Below are 22,844 nucleotides of genomic sequence, written 5' to 3' on the forward strand. Positions count from 1 at the left end.
TTATAGTATCTAATTGTTTCTTAAATAATTCTAGTGTTTCCATCCTCTGCACACATTGAACACTATTTACGTGAAGAACAACTTCCTGACATCAGCCATAATTTTGTTTTTTATTCAAGTGAACCTGTGCATTTTTGCACTTACTCTCTGTTCACTTAGTAGCAGAATCCATAATCTAGTTTTTCTACATTACTTAGGATCTTTAAGCATAAACCTGCATTTTGAGAATTTTCATGTCCTCATGACATTCCAAAGAAATTCACTGTAATCTAGGCAAACACAGTAGCAAACAATAAAGAGCCACAATAAAACAAATACCCAGATAATCTGTTTTTAATTATTATTGATTGAGGGATAAATATTGGGACTCTACGACAGAACAATTCCTACTTTTCTTTGAATACTTCCAAAGGGTCTTTTATGCCTACCCAAGAGGGTAAATGGAAATTGGTTTCATTTCTCAGCTAAAAGACAGAACCTCAGACTGCACTGAAGTGTCTGCCTAGAGTATATGCTTGAATACCTGGAGTGGGACTGAAAAATTATGACTCAATTCCGAGGCAAGAGTGCTTCAAATGCCCCATTGTTAGAAATTAGTCTACTTGCTCTTCTCAGAGCTTAAAAATTTCCCTTCTGTTTTAATGACTACAACTTCATAAAATATTTCAGATGACATTTGATTAGACTAAACTGTTTGAACATAGCTTCCTCTTACTTGTACTCTGTTGATTTGGCTGTACAGTCCAGAATTCTATTATACTTAAAGCTTCACTGCGATTAAGCATGTTGAGCATTAAGTATACTCCTTAAATTCATTTGCCCTTCCTGGTTTGGCATCAGCTGTAAATTTACCTGGTTTTCATTCAGTTTCTCAACCAAATTCATTAATCCAAAATTGAAACAGAGGTCTGAACACAAATCCCTGGGATGCCACACTCAGCAATGGCCTCCACCTGCTCCCAATAAGTATATGCTGCCCTTTACTCTCAAGTTTTACCCTGAGCTTCCATCAACTTACAGTCAACTAGTGTCCTTTCATAAGGAACTCTGTCAAATTCTTTTGGGAATTCCAAGTACATTATCCCAAAGGGCCATTCATAGTGCCCAAGAGAGAACATAAGAATGTAAGAAATAGGAGCAGGGGTAGGTCTTTTGGCCCCTCTAGCTTGGTCCACCATTCAATAAGATCATGGCTGATCTGATTGTGGTCTTAACTCTACTTTCATGCCTGCTCCATAACACTCCAGTCACCTGTAGATCAAAAATGCATTTACCTCGGCCTTGGATATATTCAATGATCCAGCCTCCACTGCTCTATGGGCAGAAAATTCCAAAGTTTAACAACCCTCTGAGAAGAAATTCCTCCTCATCTGTCTAAAATGGGAGAACCCTTATTTTGAAACTGTTCCCCCTACTTCTAGATTTCCCCTCCAGGTGAAACATCCTCTCAGCATCTACCCAAGCACACCCCACCCCACCCTGAGAATTGTGTATTTATTTTCACAATATCACCTCTCATTCTTCTAAACTCCATTGGATACAGGCCCAAACTGCACAACCTTTCCTCATAAATCAACCCCTTCATCCCATGAATCAACCTAGTGAATCACCATGAACTACCTCCAATGCAAGTAAATTCTTCCTTAAATAAGGAGACCAAAACTCTACACAGTACTCTAGGTGTGGTCTCACCAATGCTATGTATATGTGTAGCAACACTTCCATACTTCATCCCCCTTTCAATAAAGGTTAACATTCCATTTGCTTTCCTAATTACTTGATATACCTGCATGCTAACTTTTTGTGAAACATGTACAAAAATACCCAGATCCCACTGTCCTGCAGCATTCTGCAGATTCTCTCTATTTAAATATTCTGCTTTTCTATTCTTCCTGCCAAAGTGGGCAACCTCTTATTTCCCACCTAGCAAGCTGCACTTTGCTCAGGAGGTTCGTTTGTTTACTTTGCTTCTGGCAGCACTCAGTCAGCGCCAGGCTTTGCAGGCAGCAACACATCACATTTAGGGGGGGCTCAGAGGCAGGTCTCTACCTACCAAACCAGCATAAGGCTGGAGTGGCTTTTCAATGGCTGCAGGGCTAGGACTTGCTTGGGAAGAGGGAGAAGTGGCCTCAGGCAAGGGAAGAGGCTGCAGGATGAAGGCTGTACTGGGAAAGGGGGGTTTCCTAGGGTGTGTGTGGGAGCACGTTGATCTGTGCAAGTGGCCTCATGATAGTGAGGACTGAGGGGGCAGTCCCCAGAGGGGATGAGGCCAGATGGAAATGAGAGGGTGTGAGAGAGTGAGTGGTGATGTCCCTTGAGCTGGTAATGAGTGAGCTGCCAGTGAATGTGTGATGGGCTTGTGAGTGAGAGTTTAGAGTGATAAGATGGTTTCCTTATCCTGGCAGCCTCCATTATCCATTTTCTGCACTGGATGGCCGACCTCTTGTGTGCAGCATTGGCACTGACCACCTCTACCACCGCCTCCCAAGCCAGAGTGATGAAACTGATGGGCCTCCTGCAGCCAGAGCAGGGGTGGCGGACATCACAGTGGACCACCATGGCATCCAGAAGGCATCCCGGGATGTGCCACTGAATCAGGGGGTGGTTGCACTCTTCTTAGCTTTTGAGGCCATGCCTTCACCAGAGCAATCTTGGGCTGCAAGCGTTGAGAAGTGTGCGCATGGCTGCAGTTTAAATATGGCGCCCTGCGTGGGGAAGCAGCAAGGTAACAGCATGGCAGGCAAATCAGAGGCCACCGGCCAGCGAGATGGTGTGTATCCTGTGGCTGCATAATTAATGAGGCAGGAATGGGATGATACAGGGCAAAAGTCTGCCATTGCGGCTGGTGGGTAAAACGACTCTTTTCCCACTCACTACCGCACTTTGTGAGAGTCTGGGACAATTCGGCCCTAGGGAATTTTGGAAGATTACAAGAAATACATCCACTATATCTGAAGGCACTTCTTTTAAGATACAAGAATGCAGGCCATCAAATCCAGGGGACTTGTCAGCCTTTAATCCTATTAGTTTCCCTCGTACTTTTCTCTAGGAATTGTGATAAAATAGTTCCGCCTACACCTTTTTCCCCTAAGAAGAGTAGAAAATGAAGGGATGCTTTTTGTGTCTTCTAACCCTCAAGAGAAAAAGATTTTCCTTATCACTATCTTAAATAGGAGTGCCCTTATTTTTAAGCTATGACCCCTAGTTCTAGATTCACCCCACAGGAGGAAACATCCTCTCCACATTCACCCTGTCAGGACCTCTCAGGATCTTAAAAGTTTCAATCAAATCACCTCTTACTCTTCTAAACTCCAGCGAATGCAAGCCTAACCTTATCGTAAAGGTAGTTGTGAATTTTACTCTTATTTTACAGGGTATTGGTGCAACAAATATTTGTAGGCACATGGATCTGTTTTGTTCCTTTTTTGAATTGGTAAATTCTTGGTCATAAAGTTTTCTTCCTTTTTTGGGTTGGTAAAAATCAAATTTAGATTACATTAGGCTTAATATAACCAGAAATAAAGCTATGGAGGATTTACATTCCAACTGCTTTATCATAAAAGCAATACCAAGTTTCAGGCTGACAAAGATTAAACATTTGCAGCTTAGTTTTTCCCTACCAGTCACGATTTTTCCTGTGCTCCCGGCAATTGTGACCAGATACTGAACAAGATGTTGACTGTTTGTAGTTTTTCCACTGCCACTTCTGCCCAAAAGAACAATGGATTGGTCCTGCCTGGTGGTCAGCAAATTTCGGTAGGCAACTTGTGCAATAGCATACACATGAGGAGAGGTATCTTCCCTGCGACACCCTTTAAACATGTGCATAACCTAAAACGAATATACAATGAGATTTTGTATAGATTACTAAGTAAGTTGCAAAAATATTTAGAACAAGACAAACATGAATGTATTTGCTGCATTGGCATGGATAGAGCTTCACATTTAGCTACTTATAATGAAATTAAATTAAATTTCAAGGTAATTTTAAAGGGTAATGATGCCAATTTATTCTGGCCTGTTCAGTTCATTATACAGAAAAAAAAATAAACGGGAGCAGCTTCAGCTTAAGCCACACTGACCAGGTAAGGATCCGTTAACTCACAAGCTAGTCTGCAGCCCTGGCTTCCATTAAAGTGAATAAATACATGCAGAACATGTGCTCTCTTGGTAGCACGTATCTTGGAGTAAATGAGCAACTGAAACTCAAAATGAGAGGTCAACTGGTTTCACTAAGCAATAAATTCAACAATACTTTCCATTAAGCACCATAAACATTTGTCTTGTATGTAAATTGTGTATTAATTGTGTTTAATTACAAGCAGGTGGTGGACATTAACTAGGAATTCACTCCTGCTCCTATGTATAGGAATAGATTGAAAGGGTGGTGGTTGGGGGTTAGGGGGAACGTGTTTGCAACGTGTATCTCTACAAACAAAAGCTTATAAAAGTGCGTAAAGATCAACTCCAGTTCTTTCCTTACCACCAGGCTTTCTGGAATATAACATTATGGGTGGAATTTTCCGAGCCCGCTGGCAGCAGGCGTGATAGGTGGCGTGCGTGAAAAATATGGCGGGACCTACTTCACGACAGTGTGAAGGCAGGTCGCGACCTTCCACTCAGCCTGCCGACGGCGGGCCGTATTTCCTGCCATCGGTTGGCGGGGAGCTAATTGTACTACATCAGCATTTAATTAAAAGGCCATCCAACCAGGGTCTTGGAGCCCTGCTGTTTCGTTCATCCACGTCATCGAGCAAGCACGTTTCACAACGGCACACAATGTGCACCTGATGGCCTTCACTTTGGGGGAACTGAGGTGAGTAAGCAGTAGCGTTCTCCACAGCTCGCCTGTTGTTATCAGGGCTCAGGGGCGCCAGGGGGCTGGGGCTACTGATGCCTGGCCCCAGAGGCGACTGCTGAGGGGGGTGGGTTGTCCAGGGGCAAGTGCTGGCCAGCCTGGGGTGGGGAGAGAGAGGGGGACAGGGGTGGGGTGATGGTGTGTGTATGTGTGGGGTCAAGTGCTGTCCTGCCACTGCATCCCACGCCCAGGCAATCGAGGCAGGGTTAGCGAGGGAAGTGGCCACACATTAGGGACACCTGTATAAACTGACCATGCCTCTTCAACGGAGACAGATCAGGCGCAGCCACAGCGATAAGATTGGGGTCGGGCTCCTAGCCTGCCCGTCCATGCAAGCAACATGGAGGCACCAAAGGGCCACCAAACCCCCCATACCTTACCCATAGATCCTGGTGACCTAGCTGTGTGCCTGATGGCCTACAGAGACCATAGAAGATGGAGGAGAGCGCAACTGAGGCATCTGCCTTTTATCTTGTGCAGAAAGGTCTGAGTGACAAGAACACTGTTCATCAGAACAAGGAGCCACAGGCAGGGCGACATTCTTAGGAGTTTATTGATAATAGTGAACAGAGTGTACAAGTGATTAACACCCGTGGCCAACTACTTTTACCTAACTTTCCTAATCCTGCCACTTTGTCTTGGTGCTCCACAGACATCCACAGCAGAGGTGGAGGCAGCCTACTGACTGTGATGCTGTGTGTGTGAGACTTGGAGGGCCTCGGCCCGCTTTTGGGGTCCTGCTGTGTGGCAGTGGCACTCTCCTCGGCCTGTGAAGCTGGATCTGCGGAGGTCATAGGAAGATAGATTTGGATGGGCCGGTCACTCCTGGAGTCACCTGGGTGGATGGCCCCAGAGCATGCAGCTGTTGATCCTCCTCCCTATGGGTGCCCGAGGGCCCCTGGCTGACTCCATGAGCAGAAGGAGTAGCTGGGGTGATATCGAACTGCCCAGCACCCCTCTCGTGTACACACCATTGGAGGCCAACTATGGCATCAGCGATGGAGTTAAGCCCACGCAGCAGTGCAGGAGTGACTTCCTGAACCAAGGTCTCCATGGCGGCCACCATCCTGCCAGCGTTGACCTCGGTGCATTGCAATGCCGGCGCTATCACTTCAGCCTGGAGAAGGACGGACTCCTCCATCGTGCCTTGCAATCTGAGGAGTGCAGCGGACGTCCCTTCCTGTTGTTCCCTAGCTTGCCTTTGCAGCTCCAGCAACTGTGACATGACCGAGTCCAGGGGCTCGTTAGCTGACTCAGACTCAGCTACCCTTCAAGTGCTGGGGACCTGAGAAGTCCCTGCCTCCGCCTGCTGTGGCTTAGAAAGTGTGATGTGCTTGCCAGATTGTGATCCCGAGGCTACTCTAAAGCTAGGTCCAACCGAGGTGTGCGTCTCTGCGCTGGTGGAGGGTGTGGGTGAGCGCTGTGACGGGACTTCAGGGAGGGTGTCTTCAGATTCCGCTTCAAAGGTTTCTTCGGAGATCGATTGGAGGCCCTGGGCCATGGACTCCGTCGGCTGTTTGGCAGATGTGCCTGCGAATGCAAGGGGAGGTAATTTGTGCATGGCAGTGACCTGTGAAAGAGGACACATCACTCACGGCATGGTTGTCTGATGGACGTTGCACTGCTGGATCCTCACTTGGTAGAGCAGCGCCAACCTCATCATCAGCACAGGACCAGTCCCAGTCATTGCTGACCAGCTGGAGTGCTATGTTTTCAAATTCTGTCAGAACTTTGATTTCCGGCATCCCTCCACCTGTCTGCAACCTTTCCCTCCTGTTGTGAGCCAGTTTGTCCTGCCTGGATAGAGATGGATAGACTATATCAGGACTCCTGCTGGGCCAGATGATAAGTATGCCTGGCCTGTGTGGTTGGTGAGTGGTTCCATGGACGGGATGAGGACATTGATGGTTTGTGTGAAAGAATGAATAGTGATGTCCCTTGCACTGGCAGAGAGTGAGGGCCCTGTGGACATTTGTGAGTGAGAGAGTCGGGAGTGATGGAAAGAGTGACTTACCCTGGCAGAACGGAGATCATTCATCCTTTTGCAGCACTGGGTGGCTGTCCTCCTCTGCAGGGCATTCGCGCTGACCACCGCTGCCACCGCCTCCTAAACTGGGTTGGTGGCATTGCTACTTATCCTGAGGCCAGAGTCGGGGGAGTAGAGCAAATCCCATCGAGCCTCCACGGCATCTAGTAGTCGCTCGAGGGACCCATCGTTGAAGCAGGGGCCTGGAGTCTTTTAGCCTTTGCCAGCCATGTCTCCCAGACAGCAGTGGTGAGCTGGTGGCAATGAGTGCTTTGCTGGCGGCTGCCTTTTAAAGATGGTGGCTGGCACGACGCAGCAGCGGGGTGATGGCGAGCAGGCGAATGAGAGCCCACCTGCCATGGAAACAGCGTGTTTCCCGGGAATGCATAAATAATGAGGCAGGCTCGGGAAGATACGATGTGAAAACCTGCCATTTTCATCGGAGGGTAGGACTCCATTTTACCCACCCGCTACCACACCTAGTGCAATTCTGGGAAAATTCCACCCTATATATTTATTCCTCCTCTATCAGGCTTTAGGCAGATCTTTCGTTAGCCTTTAAGTAAAACTGACAAACATCTCTGGACAGTTTATTACTTCTAAATCAAGCTTGTATGTTGCCATTGTATGCTTTCGAAAGTAACATGCAATAAACTAGTCACCCCAACCCGCCCAACTTATCAGGCCAACAACTTTAGATCATCCTGAAAACATTTTGCCCTCTTTACAAGTTGATCTTGTTTTTACTGTGTTCAATTCAGTGCCCAGCATTCTTGTCAGAATCATACAAACATGCAAATTAGGAGGAGTAGGCCACTCAGCCCCTTAAGCCTGCTCCGCCATTCAATAAGATCATGGCTGATCTGATTATAACCTCAACTCCACATTCCCACCTAGCCCCCGATAACCCTTCTCTGCTTCCACCACATTTTGAGGAAGAGAATTCCAAAGACTCTCAACTCTCAGAGAAAATGTTTCTCCCTGTCTCTGTCTTAAGTGGGACGGCCCCTTTTTTTTTTAAAACACTGGCTATAGTATTCTCAAAATATGTAGAGAAGGATCCTATGGTTGCAAAACGCCAATATGTATGCATCATTTTGGGATTCAGAAATAATATACGCATCTAAGTTTATGTTTTTCATTTGAGAAACTGAAAATATACTATGGGAAGGCTTACAAATGTTTTCCTGGCCTTCTGCCTATAAAATTAAACAACAATTTGTAAAATTCATTTCTATTGACAATGAGAGCAATACAAGTATAGTTTACTACCAAAGCAACGATCTGAGATCTATTTTAACACCAATTACTGCAGGACAGCTAAAAGAATCAAATCACCAACTGTTAAGTAACTTGTTAACACAGTTAAATGTTGACAAAGTTTATACCTCAAAATATATAGACATACAAGATGGACAATTTCCAAACAGCAGCAGCCCTCACTAGAAAGTTGCTGCTTAGCATGAATGAAAATTGACTTACCACTTAAAACTGTGTAAAACCAATACTGATCAGAAGATTTCTTTCCATGTCTTTTAGTAGGGTTTACATCACTTTTTTTTATTATTAGGGGTCTAATTTTAAGGATAGTTATCCTTTATAAAAATGGTTGAAGTTATTCAAAATTTCAGACCACATTGTAAACCAGTCTTCAAAACTGTTCCTCAGGTAATGAAAATTATTAATTTTAAAAATCCATCTCCAATCTGAACATTGGAAGGAAATAGGCAGAACAAACGCAGGCTTAATATTTTAAACATAGTAGGTATTTAGCCTAAAAAAGTTGAATACAGTTAGAGAAGATCACAAAAAAATCAGGATTATTAACATTCAAGTAATTTTATTACTATTTATTTACCAATTATATCATAAAAATAGCCTGTACAAAAAAATTTGAATTTCTCCACTGTTAGTCTACAGATTGCAGAGAATGTCATTCATAAATTGAAACTATTTTTGATCAGTTTATGGTATAATGGAGTTTCTGTGGTATGTGCACTTCTTTTACACATAGAGCTGGTGAAGTGATATCAACAGTGATAAGAAGTTGAGCAACTGAATTTTCTAAAGACTGTGAGATTAAAAACAGTTTATATAAATTCTCAGATGATTAGGTTTTTGAAACACTAACAATGCAAGTATACATTTTCATGTAAAAGGGTTTTAAGCATGAACTAATTGTTTCATTCATCCATGGGATATGGGCATTGCTGGCAAGGCCTGCATTTATTGCCCTAATTGCCCTGGAGAAGGTGATGGCGAGCTACCTTCTTGAAACTGTTGCTGTAGGTACACCCATAGTGCTGTTAGAGAGGGAGTTACAGGAATTTGACATGAACAATTAGATGCCAACCCAATATTCAAGAGTTGTATTATTGTCTGTACTGTATTACAGTACAGTGCTTTGAATTCAAAGTTGCTGCATTGTTGTCCTTTTTTTCTAGCAAAAGCTACCTCTGTCATTTAAATTGCTTACTTCAGTCAGCTGAATTTTTTGAGAGCAAAACACATCTTTGAAATAACAATGCACTATATCACTTTCATGTAGTGTTTGGACAATATGCTCCCATATTAAAAATATTATTTTATGATTGATCTGTCGTTGTTGAAGTTAATTGAAGGTGCTTTGGCATTCAACATTGTACACAAAATAAAAACATCCAAAAGGAATATTCAAAAGACATAAGATAAAAGCAAAAAACTGCAGATCCTGGAAATCTGAAATAAAAACAGAAAATGCTGGAAAAACTCAGCAAGTCTGGCAGCGTCTGTGGAGAGAGAAACAGAAGAGTCATACAGACTCGAAAAGTTAACTGTTTCTCTCTCCACAGATACTGCTAGACCTGCTGAGTTTTTCCAGCATTTTCTGTTTTTATTTATTCTAAAGGCTTACCTTCTCAGAGTACATTGAAGGAGAGCTGAGGGGATTCACCACTATCATATTGGATCCTGCATATGTGTAGATTAGGTTACCCCCATAACGTTGGCGTATTGTATGAAGAACACTGGATTCGTTAAGGTACAACAAGGATGCAAGATCTTCCACTCGGTCATAGGTTGGTGGATTTGCCTGTTAAATGTAATAAGTACATTGGGGGAAAAAAAAACAAGCGTTTATTTAGATTTTTCTAAAAACAAATGCATGGCAGCAGAGCTGTGCCAAGAGGGTGGACAAAAGAGAATTTTCAGTGCCCAACCAGCCTATTTTCACTTTGACTATGGCCCTGGAGAAGTAGTGTAAAGCTTAGCACGTTCTCTTTCCTCATAAGGAGAAAGTCAAAAGCAAAGCGTGCACCTCATGCATAGAGACTCATTGCCATACTAGCATCTCTAACTAGGCTAAATAAATTGATACATACAGCATATTTCTATTCACTTGCTAGGCCACACCCCACTTAAATAAAACCAAAGAGCTTAGGTGCAGGTTGGCAGAGATAAAGATTGGGGACCCCCACCCAACTCCCACCAAGTGTGCCCAGGAGTAGTCCTGGGCCTTAACCCACTTAAAACAATTCAGTAAACTGACAGGATTCCTGTCGACAAGCAGAAAAAGTCTCATTCCTATTGGCATCAGAAACATTGCATTAAAATACTGATTTACCGGTACACTCACTGAAACTCCGATTTAACAATGTGACCTTGTGGACCCCTAAGGGTTTACAGACACCAGTTTGAAAATCATTATTTTAGTTAGACCTTAATTACAGTTTGTTTACAGATATATATAAATTGATGAATACTGTGTATTCAGTATATTTAACTTCTTACCCACAACTGGAAGCAAAATTATGTCAAATAACCCTGTACCAATCTATTTAAGGATGTTGAAATTTATTTCAGAATATCAATAATTGAAAATAAATTATTCTAGTCAATTATATGCTTATAAAATATATTGGACTTGCCTTCTCCACGTCATCTTCATCTGCATCTAGTATTGTTCTATCATGATCCAGTATAATTTTCACTTTGCCTTCTGGGAGATTGGGGGCTTCAGCATCAGTCTTTAAATAAGCAGCTTCAGCAAAAAGAGATTGGTTTAGAATATTAAGTACGCTGCATTAAATGTACAAAAACACAATTCCATACATTAATTATATTTACTATTTGAATAGTTGCAATATCTGCCATTCCACTTGTACAATTGACATATCATCCAAAATTCTAATTTCTTTACGTAACAAATTTCAGTATGCTAAACCAAATTGTTGGAGAAAGAAGTTCAACAAACTAAAGTTTACATCAATTTATAAACATGGAAAACAGAAATGAGTGTATGTCACTAAATCCAGGACTTTTGAGAATTGAAGACAATAAAAAGAGCTAGAAATATTTGCTAAGAAACAGGTACTTCAGCTCATCTACACTGGACGCCAGGAAGTCTCATGGCATCAGGTCAAACATGGGCAAGGAAACTTTCAGCTGATTACCATGAACCGCACTCCCTCAGCTGATGAATCAGTACTCCTCAATGTTGAACACCACTTGGAGGGTGGCAAGGGCCTAGAATGTACTCCGCGTAAGGGACTTCAATGTCCATCACCAAGGGTGGCTTGGTAGCACCAGTACTGACCGAGCCCTAAAGGACATAACTGCTAGGCTGGGTTTGTGGCAGGTGGTGAGGGAAACATCAAGAGAAAAACATCCTCACTAACCTGCCTGCCCCAAATGCATCTGTCCACGACAGTATTGGCAGGAGTGACCACTGCACAGTCCTTGTGGAGAAGTCCAGTCTTCACATTGAGGATGCCCTCCATCATATTGTGTGGCACTACCATTGTGCTAAATGGGATAGATTTCAAACAGATCTAGCAACTCAAGGCTGGACATCCATGAGGTGCTGTGGGCCATCAGCAGCAGCAGAATTGTACTCAGCCACAATCTGTAAACTCAGCCTGGCATATTCCCCACTCTACCATCACCGCCAAGCCAGGGGATCAATGAAGAGTGTAGGAGGGCATGCCAGGAGCAGCACCAGGCATATCTTAAAATGAGACGTCAGCCTGGTGAAGCTACAACACAGGACAACTTGCATGCCAAGCAGCATAAGCAGCGAGAGATAGACTGAGCCAAGCAGTCTTGCAACATCCAGTTGGAATGATGATGGACAATTACACAACTCACTGGAGGAGGCTCCACAAATATCCACATCCTCAATGATGGAGGGGCCCAGCACATCAGTGCAAAAGACAAAGCATTCCCAACAATCTTCAGTCAGAAGTGCCGAGCGGACGTTTCATCTCGGCCTCCTCCAGAGGTCCCCAGCATCACAGATGCCAGTCTTCAGCCAATTTGATTCACTCCATGTGATATCAAGACACAGCTGAAGGCCCTGGATACTGCAAAGGCTATAGGCCCTGACAATATTCCAGCAATAGTACTGAAGACTTGTGATCCAGAACTTGCCGCGCCCCTAGCCAAACTGTTCCAGTGCAGCTGTAACACTGGCATCTACGCGGCTATGTGGAAAATTGTCGAGGTGGGTCCTATACATAAAAAGCAGGATAAATCCAAACCGGCCAATTACTGACCCATCAGGCCGTTCTCGATCATCAGTAAAATGATTGAAGGGATCATTAACAGTGCTATCAAGCGGCACTTGCTTAGCAATAACCTGCTCACTGACGCTTAATTTGGGTTCCACCGGGGCCACTCAGCTCCTGACCTCATTACAGCCTTGGTTCAAACATGAACAAAAGAATTGGACTCCAAAGGTGAGGTGAGAGTGACTGCCCTTGCCATCAAGGCCCTATTTGACTGAGTGTGGCATCAAGGTGCCCTAGCAAAACTGGAATCAATGGGACTTGGTGGAAAACTCTCCACTGGTTGGAGTCCAACATTTATTGCCCATCCCTAATTGCCCTTGAGAAAGTGGTGGTGAGCTGTCTTCTCGAACCGCTGCAGTTCATGCAGTGTAGGTACACCCACAGTGCTGTTAGGGAGGGAATTCCAGGATTTTGACCCAGTGACAGTGAAGAAACGGCAATATATTTCCAAGTCAGGTGAGTGACTTGGAGGGGAACTCCCAGGTGGTGGTGCTCCTATCTGTCTACTGCCCTTGTCCTTCTAGATGGGGCTGGTCGTGGATTGGGAAGGTGCCGTGTAAGGAGCCTTGGTGAGTTCCTGCAGTGCATCTTGTAGATGGTACACACTGTTACCACTGCTTTTCAGTGTTGGAGGGTGTGAATGTTTGTGGACGGAGTGCCCATCAAGTGGGCTGCTTTGTCCTGGATGGTTCTTCAGTGTTGTTGGAGATGCACTCATCCAGGCAAGTGGGGAATATTCCATCACACTCCTGACTTGTGCCTTGTAGATGGTGGACAGGCTTTGGGGAGTCAGGAGGTGAGTTACTCGTCATACGATTCCTAGTCTCTGACCTGCTCTTGTAGCCACAGTATTTATATAGCTAGTCCAGTTCAGTTTCTGGTCAATGGTAACCACCAGGATTTTGATAGTGGGATATTCAGCAATGGTAATGCCATTGAATGTCAAGGGCGATGGTTAGGTTCTGTTACTTGCCATTTGTCAACCCAAGCCTGGATGTTGTCCAGGTCTTGCTGCATTTTGACATGGATTGCTTCAGTATCTGAGAAGTCATGAATGGTGCTGAACATTGTGCAATCATCAGCGAATATTCCCACTTCTGACCTTAAGATGGAAGGAAGGTCATTGATGAAACAGCTAAAGATGGTTCAGCCTAGGACACTACCCTGAGGAACTCCTGCAGTCATGTCCTGGAACTGACCTCCAACAACCACAACCATCTTCCTCTGTGCTATGACTCCAACCAGCGGAGAGTTTTCCCCTTGATTCCAGTTTTACTAGGGCTCCTTGATGCCACACTTGGTCAAATGCTGCCTTGATATCAAGAGCAGTCACTCTTACCTCACCTCTGGAGTTCAGCTCTTTTGTCCATGTTTGAAGTAATGTTGTAATGAGGTTAGGGGCTGAGTGGCCCTGGTGGAACTCAAATTGAGCATCAGTGAGCAGGTTATTGCTTAGCAAGTGCCACTTGCTAGCACTGTTGATGACCCCTTCCATCACTTTACTGATGTTCGAGATAAGATTGGTGGTAATTGGGCGGGTTGGATTTATCCTGCTTTTTAGGCGCAGGACATACCTGGGCAAATTTCCAAATTGCCTGGTAGGTGCCAGTGTTGTAGTTGTACTGGAACAGTTTGGCTAGGGGCATGGCAAGTTCTAGAACACAAGTCTTCAGTAACATTGTCAGAATATTGTCAGGACCCATAGCACTGGCAGTATCCAGTGTCTTCAGCCATTTCTTGATATCACGTGGAATGAGTGTGGCATCAAGGAGCCCTAAAAAAACCAAAGTCAATGGGAATCAGGGGGAAAATACTCCGCCGTTTGGAGTCATACCTAACACAAAGGAAGATGGTTGTGGTTGTTGGAGGTCAGTTCCAGGACATGGCTGCAGGAGTTCCTCAGGGTAGTGTCCTAGGCCCAACCATCTTCAGCAGCTTGATCAATGACTTTCCTTCCATCATAAGGTCAGAACTGGGGATGTTGACTTATGATTGCAAAACGTTCAGCATCATTCGTGACTCCTCAGATACTGAAGCAGTCCATGTCCAAATGCAGCAAGATCTGGACAATATCCAGGCTTGGGCTGATAAGTGGCAAGTAACGTTCATGCCACACAAGTGCCAGGCAATGATCATCCCCAACAAGAGAGAATCCAACCATCGCCCCTTGATATTCAATGGCATTACCATCACTGAATCCCCCACTATCAACATCCTGGGGGGTTACCATTGACCAGAAACTGAACTGGACTAGCCATATAAATACTGTGGCTACAAGAGCAGGTCAGAGGCTAGGAATCGTATGACGAGTAACTCACCTCCTGACTCCCCAAAGCCTGTCCACCATCTACAAGACACAAGTCAGGAGTGTGATGGAATACTCCCCGCTTGCCTGGATGAGTGAGGCTCCCACAACACTGAAGCAGCTGGACACTGTCCAGGACAAAGCAGTCCACTTGATTGGCACCAGATCCACAAACATTCACTCCCTCCACCACTGACGCACAGTAGCAGCACTGTGTACCATCCACAAGATGCATTGCAGGAATTCACCAAGGCTCCTTGGACAGCACCTTCCAAACCCATGACCACTACCATCTAGAAGGACAAGGGCAGCAAATAGATGGGAACACCACCACCTGGAAGTTCCCCTCCAAGTCACTCACCATCCTGACTTGGAAATATATCACTGTTCCCTCACTGTCGCTGGGTCAAAATCCTGGAACTCCCTTCCTAACAGCATTGTGGGTGTACCTACGGACTGCAGCAAGGGAAGGCGGCAGCTGACCACCACCTTCTCAAGGGCAACTACGGATAGATAGCAATAAATGCTGGCCCAGCCAGCCAAGCCCACATCCCATGAATGAATAAAAAAAAAGAATCGAATTGGCTGAAGACTGGAATCTGAGATGCTGGGGGCCTCCTGAGGAGGCCAAGATGGATCATCCACTCAGTACTTCTGCCTGAAGATTGTTGCAAATGCTTCAGCCTTATCTTTTGCACCGATGTGCTGGGCTCCCCCATCACTGAGGATGGGGATTTGTGTGAAGCCTCTTCCTCCAGTGAGTTGTTTAATTGTCCACCACCATTCACGACTGGATATGGCAGGACTACAGACTTAGATCTGATCCATTGGTTGTAGAATTGCTTAGCTCTGTCTATCGATTGCTGCTTATGCTGTTGGCATGCAAGTAGTCCTGTGATGTAGCTTCACCAGATTGACATCTCATTTTTAGATATGCCTGGTGCTGCTCCTGCTATGCCCTCCTGCACTCTTCATTGAACCAGGGTTGATCCCCTGGCTTCGTGGTAATGGTAGAGTGAGGGATACGCCAGGCCATGAGGTTACAACTTGGAGTTGAGTACAGTTCTGCTGCTGCTGATGGCCTACAGCGCCTCATGGATGCTAAACCTGGAGTTGCTAGATCAGTTCGAAATCTATCCCATTTAGCATAGTGGTAGTGCCACACAACACGATGGAGGGTTTCCTCAATGTATAGACAGAATTTTATCTCCACAACGACTGTGCGGTGGTCGCTCCTACCTATACTGTCATGGACAGATACATCCCAGCAGGCAGGTTGGTGAGGATGTGATCAAGTATGTTTTTCCCTCTTGTTGGTTCCCTCACCACCTGCTGCGCACCCGGTCTGGCAGCTAAGTCCTTTAAGACTCAGCCAGCTCAGTCTGTACTGGTGATAAACAATGAAATCACCCACGCAGTGTACATTCTGCATCCTTGCCATTCTCGGTGCTTCCTCCAAGTTGTGCTCAACATGGAGAAGTACTGAATCATCAGCTGAGGAGCACGGTACGCGGTAATCAGCAGGAAGTTTCCTTACTCATGTTTGACCTGATGCCATGAGACCTCATGGGGTCCGGAGTCGATGTTGAGGACTCCTAGGGCAACTCCCTCCCTGCTGTATACGACTGTGCCACCACTTCTGTTGGGTCTGCCCTGCCAGTGGGACAGGACATACCCAAGAATGCTTGCTGGTGTCTGGGATATTTTCTTTGGAAGGTACGATTCTGTGAATATGACTATGTTCAGGCTATTGTTTAACTAGGCTGAGAGACAACTCTCCCAATTTGGACACTTCTAACAATTTGTTAATGAGGGGGACTTAGTAGGGCCAATAGAGCTGAGTTTGCTGTTGTCATTTCCGTTGCCAAGGTCATTGCAGGGTGGTCCATCCGGTTTCATTCCTTTTTTTAGGCTTTTTAGCCATCTGATACAACTGAGTGGCTTGTTCGGCCATTTCAGAGTGCGGTTAAGAGTAAACCGCGTTGCTGTGGATTGGGAGTCACATACACACCAGGTATGGACACCGGTTTTTCTTCCCTAAAGAAAATTAGTGAACCAGGTGGGTTTTTTTTTAAACCACAATCAACAATGGTTTCGTGGTCATCATTAGAATTTTAATTCCATATTTTTTATTGGATTCCACCATTTGCCATGTTGGGATTCGAACCCAAGTCCCCAGGACATCACCCTGGGACTCTGGACTACTAGCCCAGTGACAATACAACTAAGCCACCACTTCCCCCATCTTAAAACTTTAAAATAGGAATGCTTAATACTGGTGTCTCAAGCATTAGTTACGAGACCCTAATTTATCATAGCAGTAACTCAATTCAAGGCTTAGAAAACAATATTTTTAAAAGGTTTTTAATTGCTTTGTGTCAGTACTTAAAATGGAGAAGGATGTCAACATGCCAGACATCCCAAGGAAACTATTACTGAGTCAAACACAAGACTCACAAAATTAATGTAAGCAAGGTAACGGTAATGCATAAATTTATGGCATGAAAGAGTAACAAATCCCCAGCACCACATGGCTTCCATCCCAGGGTTTTAAAGGAAGTAGCTGAAAACATTGCAGATGCCCTAACTATAATCTTCCAATGTTCTCTTGATTCAGGAGCTATTCGTCCAGATTGGTAAATTGTACAACTTAATCTATTTAAGAAATGTGACAGAGAAACTAAGGGAATAGAAACCAGTAAGCTTAACATCTGTTATTGGAAAATTGCTTTAAAAAGTTTACGATTAACTATAGGGAGACAGAACACCCTGAACATTTTCAGTTCATCAGACAATCAGCATTTGTCAAGGGTGGGTGATGTCAGCACAGTCCGATCGTTGAGGGAATATCTATGGATGCTATTTACACGGATTTTCAAAAGGCAGTTAACAAAGCTCAGCATAAGGCACTGTAAGCTAAAGTTGAGGTTCATGGGATTGAAGGCAAATTATTGACCTAGTTACAAAATTGATGGAGCAGAAAGAGACAGGCGCAAGTGCTTAGTCAGCACCGATGCTGAGTGCATTGACCCTGCTGGCAAAGATTTCTGCAATTTTTCAGGTGTGTTTTTCTGATTCTGGCTGAAGCACCTAAGGGTCAGCGCAGTCAGAGAAGATTGGCGAGTGCAAGAGGAGACAGAAGGGAGGACACACCCACTTTTCATGACAATAGCTGCCTTATTTGGGTAGGTTTTAAAGGCCCAAGTCTGTGTGAGTGTGAGCGAGTGAATGAGGAGGTGGGTGAAATGATAGTCAGGTCTGGTTGGTGGGGAGGATAGTCAGGTCTGATCAGGGGTGGGGGTGGCGGTCGTGTGGTCTGGCTGGGGGAGGGGATAGAGGTGGGGTGTGTGATTGCTCAGTTGAGTTATGCTGGCTAACCACTGAGTTAGGCTAGGTATTAAACTATATAACATTTCCAGAGTAAGTATGCAGGTAAATCCTGCATATCTGGCCCAAGTCTCCACCCTGAGCTCAGGGTCCGAGACCTTCACGGAGGGTCCTGGATAGTGGAAATCGGCACATTGGAAATTTAAACTTCTGAGTAAATTTCTGCTCATGTCTGTGGGTCAGGACTTCTTCAGGGTCCTGACTTGCATCTCCTAACTTTTGTCCCACATCCGATGACCCAGAGACCAGAAGATTTGGGCCATAGAAAGTAGGGCTAGGGGCTCTAATTGGCAGATTGTGACTAGTGACCAGCAAGGATCTGTGTTGGGGCTCAGCTGTTCACTGTATTCATTAATGTCTTGGTTACTTGGTTGATAGGATAGAAAGCCACATATCTAAATTTACCAATAACACAAAGATAGGAGATATTATAAGCAGTATAGATGGAGGTATAAAATTACAAAGAGATTTTAATAGATTAAGTGAATAGGCAAAACTATGGCAAATGGATTTCAATGTAGGCAAATGTTAGGACATCCACTTTGGACCCAAGAAAAAGGAACAGAACAGAGTATTTTCTAAATAAGGAAAAGCTAGAATCAGTGAAGGCTCAAAGAGACTTAGGGGTCCAGATACACATATCATTAAAATATCACGAACAGGTACAGAACATAATCAAAACAGCCAATGGAATGGTGGCCTTTATATCTAGAGGAATGGAATACAAGGGGGTTGAAGACATGATTCTGCTATAAAAAGTCCTGGTTAGATTCCACCTAGGGTTCTAAGAGCAGTTCTGGGCACCACACCTTAGGAAGGATATATTAGCTCAGGAAAGAATGCAGCGTAGATTTACCAGATTGATATGTGGACTCCCAGGGTTAAATTGCAATGAGATATTACACAAACTAGGGTTATAATCCCTGGATTTTAAAAGATTAAAGGTTGATTTAATTGGAGCTTTCAAGATATTAAGGGAAACGGTGGGGGAAATTATTTCACAAACTGGAGAGTCACGGACTAGGGCATGTAGTCAAAAAATTAGACCCCAGACTCTTCAGAAGTGAAATTAGGAAGCGGTACATCACACAAATGTTGGTAGAAGTTTGGAACTCTCTTCCATAAATGGCAATTGATGCAGATCAATTCTTTACTTCAAAACTGAGCTTGAAAGATTTTTGTTAACCAGAAGTATTAAGGGATATAGGGCAAAGGCAGGTATATGGAGTTAAGTCGCAGATTAGCCATGAATGGTGGAACAGGCTTGAGGGGCTAAATGGCCTACCCCATAAAATAAAGAACTGTTGCATGATTAATGGAAATTAGCTGCAGAAGCAATAATGAAAAAGAATTGACATTTAAGATTACCTAATGAAAAGCCATCTTTGTGAACCAGCCACACCTTGTCCGCTTCATACCATGCTTGCTCTGCAGCGATCTGCTCCTCGGTCTTTGACTGTAATTGCAAAAGTGGAAAAGGGAATGTCACATTACTTGAGAGAGTAAGGCAAAGATAGACATCTTGTCATCCATTACAAAATTGCAAGACCACAAAGTAAAAATAAAGTCATCTCATTACATATTCTCTTATGGAACACAAATCTTTGTATTAGACACTTGCAAAGATAGTTATCTATTGGGTTATCACCTATCTTGCTTTTGGCCAGATCATGTGTTTTCCCATTTCACAGAATCTTAGCAGCACAGGAGGCGGCCATACGGCCCATTCATGTCTGCACCGGCTCTCCAAATGAGCATTATGACCTACTGCCATTGCCCTGCTTTTTCCCCATACCCTTGCACATTGTTTCTATTCAAATCATCATCTAATGTCCTCTCGAATGCCTCGATTGAACCTGCCTTCACTACATTTCCAGGCAGTGCATTCCAGACCCAAACCACTCATTGTGTGAAAAAGTTTTCTCTCACTTCACACTTGCTTCTTTTGCAAGTCACTTTAAATCTGTGCCCTCACGTTCTTGATCCTTTTACAAGTGGAAACAGCTTCTCCCCATCTACTCTGTCCAGTCCCCTCGTGATTTTGAACATTAAATCTCCTCTCAGCCGCCTTCTCTCCAAGGAGAACTGTCCCAACCTCTCCAATCTATCCTCATTTGGCCAAGCTTTTGTGGGTCTGGGTCAAAAGTTCCCCTGTTGAGTTCTCTTAAATTTTGAATGTTTGGACAGGTTTGTAGTTTTGGCTCGCAGAGTATACAGGTATTTAAATGTTGAGTGGAGAAAATATGAGAAATAGTGCAACAGAAACTGCAGACTACATGATTGAACATCTGTTAAAAGATGTTTTGAAGGATTTTACTAATAGCTTTTACACTATTTGAACATCTGTTTATGAGCTTCATCTGTTAGCTTGAACTTAAGCAGCCAACCCTGGTCATCAGCCCTGCAGATGGGAAGTCTTTGGGTATAAATGACTTTGATGACTAATTAAAGTGAAATAATACACAATAGTTTCCAAGAGAGCACACAGTTGGTTTGGAAGATCTTCTTTCCATACACATCAATAAATATTGCAGAAGTCTGAACCAGTTGTTCTTAGGAAGAGGATTCTCAGTCATGAGAAAGCACAAGAAAACTGAATATTGGATTTATCAACCAAAGGCAACAAGCCCTCCAGGTGTTACCTAAGTAACCCTTTCAAGGTTAGCTCAACACAAAGGTGCAGATCTAGTGGCCTGATTTTTTACCTCAGTCAAAGGTTTCACTATAAAAGGTGGTTAACAGTGCAGAAAAATCTTTTGTTAAGTGAAGAGCAAACTACTGTAGATGCTGGAACACTGGAAAGAAAACCAGAAAATGTTATTAATACTCAGCAGGTCTGATAGCACATATGAAGCGAGAAACAACATTAACGTTTCAGACCCTTCTCCTGAACAGTCATCAACCTGAAAAGTTAACTGTTTCCTTGTCGACAGGTGCTGCTAGATCTGCTGAGCATTTTCATGCATTTTCTGTCCTTTCATAAGTCTTTGCTTGGAAACATGTAACCTAAGAATTTGTGTTATATAAGAGAATATAAGAGAACTATTATAAAGTAGACTTGACATAGTCCATGCAAAATGGAAACCCAGATAATCAGTCTATTAAACACTGTTCCCATTTTATATGAAATAAAACAGTAATGAACAGTCTACCAATAACCTCAAAAGGTATGAAATGGGCTAATTATAAACTACATCATGGCTACTCAAATGCACTTTATAAAGTCACATATCAGCTGCTTCCGGATTTAGGTTTGCATGGAACACTGATGAAAATACATTGCATCATTAGTTTTGACAAACTTCACCAACACTGGAGGTTATGTGAATTAGTAAGCTTTTAACAGCACAACACACAGCTCGTAAAAGGAAAAAGATAAAGCAAAGATTTAAAACTATTCTTTCATTTGAAATAGTATCAGATGCAATAAAATCCTTTAACAATAGTGTTGGCATTAAAATGATATAAGAATCCGAACTACCAGTCTTTAAATATTACATTCATTTGGATTAGCATTAAGGTGAAGTATTCTATCCCTGCATCTAGAAACTTTCATAATTAATGTAACAGCAATGCTCTTAAGGCTTCAATCAGCTGAAAATTATAAGACAATTCTTGTCACACTCTCAGGAATTAAATTATACTATTTTGGTTTTCTCACCACTCATAAATAATTCTTATAAAATATAATTGCTTAATAAACTGCTATGTGATTGTTCATTGTCAGTGAATATGGTGAAAAGGACTTACATACTACAATATTTAGTATGATGTTCTTCACACCCAAAAACCAAATCACTTATTAACGCACATCTTTCTGATACCATCAGCAAACCTACTATGTCAAAGTAGCAAATTCTGAACTGTTAAAACATTAATAATGAATAAACATTATGCAAAATACATACAATAGAGCAAGGTAAAGGCAGTAACTTTTGGCAGTAACTAAAGGCAGTATCACGTTTAAAATAACATTTCTAAAATACTCAGGCTTTCATTTCATGACCAGTTGCTATTTTATAATCATTTATCTATTGCTTATTATTTATAGCTAATGCAAGAAGCCAAATTATAAAATTTAAGGTAAAAATGAAATGAAAAGGCACTCCAATTTTAATCATTAACATCTTTAATTAAGCTAAAATCCTGTTAAAAATGACCGTTTTTAATGGAATTCTATTAAAATGAATTATCAAATAGAAATACCAACACTATTGCAAAAGTTTTAAAATTACCAAATCAATTCTCTACTTGTAATACACAAGATATTCCCAGATAGGGAGGGATTGCAAAAAAATGTTTGTACCTAGTTATCTGGAAAGAATAAATATTTAAGAAAACAAAAATGTAAAATGGAGGACAGGTTTAATATTATACAACATGCAAGTACTTCATAGGCACCAACTTGTCAAAAGCAGCGTTGAGATTTAAATGCCAACCTGGGGCTGAGTAGAAGCAGATGCTGAGGAAGACTGTAGCACAGCTGCTGGCACCTCTTCCTCCTGATTCTGGTGATCAGCAGCATAAGCCAAGCACAGCAAAGAAAAGCAAACCAAGATTTAAAGAGTGCTATTTTGTATCTTTCATCTATAACATTCATAATATTCTATTCAAGATTCTGACTTACAAACACATGTAATTCCATTTTGCACTTGAGCTACCTTGATATTTTCATCTCTTTAAATAAAATATATTGATGAATTTCTCACTATCCAGACTCTC

The 22,844-nt window shown here is 43.1% G+C and overlaps 1 protein-coding gene across 19 annotated transcripts in view; it reads right to left on the reverse strand.

Moving 5' to 3' along the window:
- The window catches only part of myo18ab (myosin XVIIIA b), a 257,823-nt gene that overhangs the window by 125,670 nt on the left and 109,309 nt on the right, over positions 1-22,844 (reverse strand). For 10 of the 19 annotated variants that reach the window (XM_078547987.1, XM_078547986.1, XM_078547985.1 and 7 more), the window contains 5 exons: positions 22,562-22,630; positions 19,491-19,578; positions 10,790-10,902; positions 9,778-9,954; positions 3,621-3,831 (listed from right to left, as the gene is read on the reverse strand). In XM_078547987.1, coding sequence (XP_078404113.1) covers positions 3,621-3,831; positions 9,778-9,954; positions 10,790-10,902; positions 19,491-19,578; positions 22,562-22,630 — 658 coding nt within the window. The remainder of the gene's footprint in view (positions 1-3,620; positions 3,832-9,777; positions 9,955-10,789; positions 10,903-19,490; positions 19,579-22,561; positions 22,631-22,844) is intronic. The other 9 variants (XM_078547990.1, XM_078547989.1, XM_078547979.1 and 6 more) reach the window with 1 other exon arrangement.

This window comes from Cetorhinus maximus, chromosome 9 (genome assembly GCF_964194155.1).
Source record: "Cetorhinus maximus chromosome 9, sCetMax3.hap1.1, whole genome shotgun sequence".
NCBI classification, from domain to species: domain Eukaryota; kingdom Metazoa; phylum Chordata; class Chondrichthyes; order Lamniformes; family Cetorhinidae; genus Cetorhinus; species Cetorhinus maximus.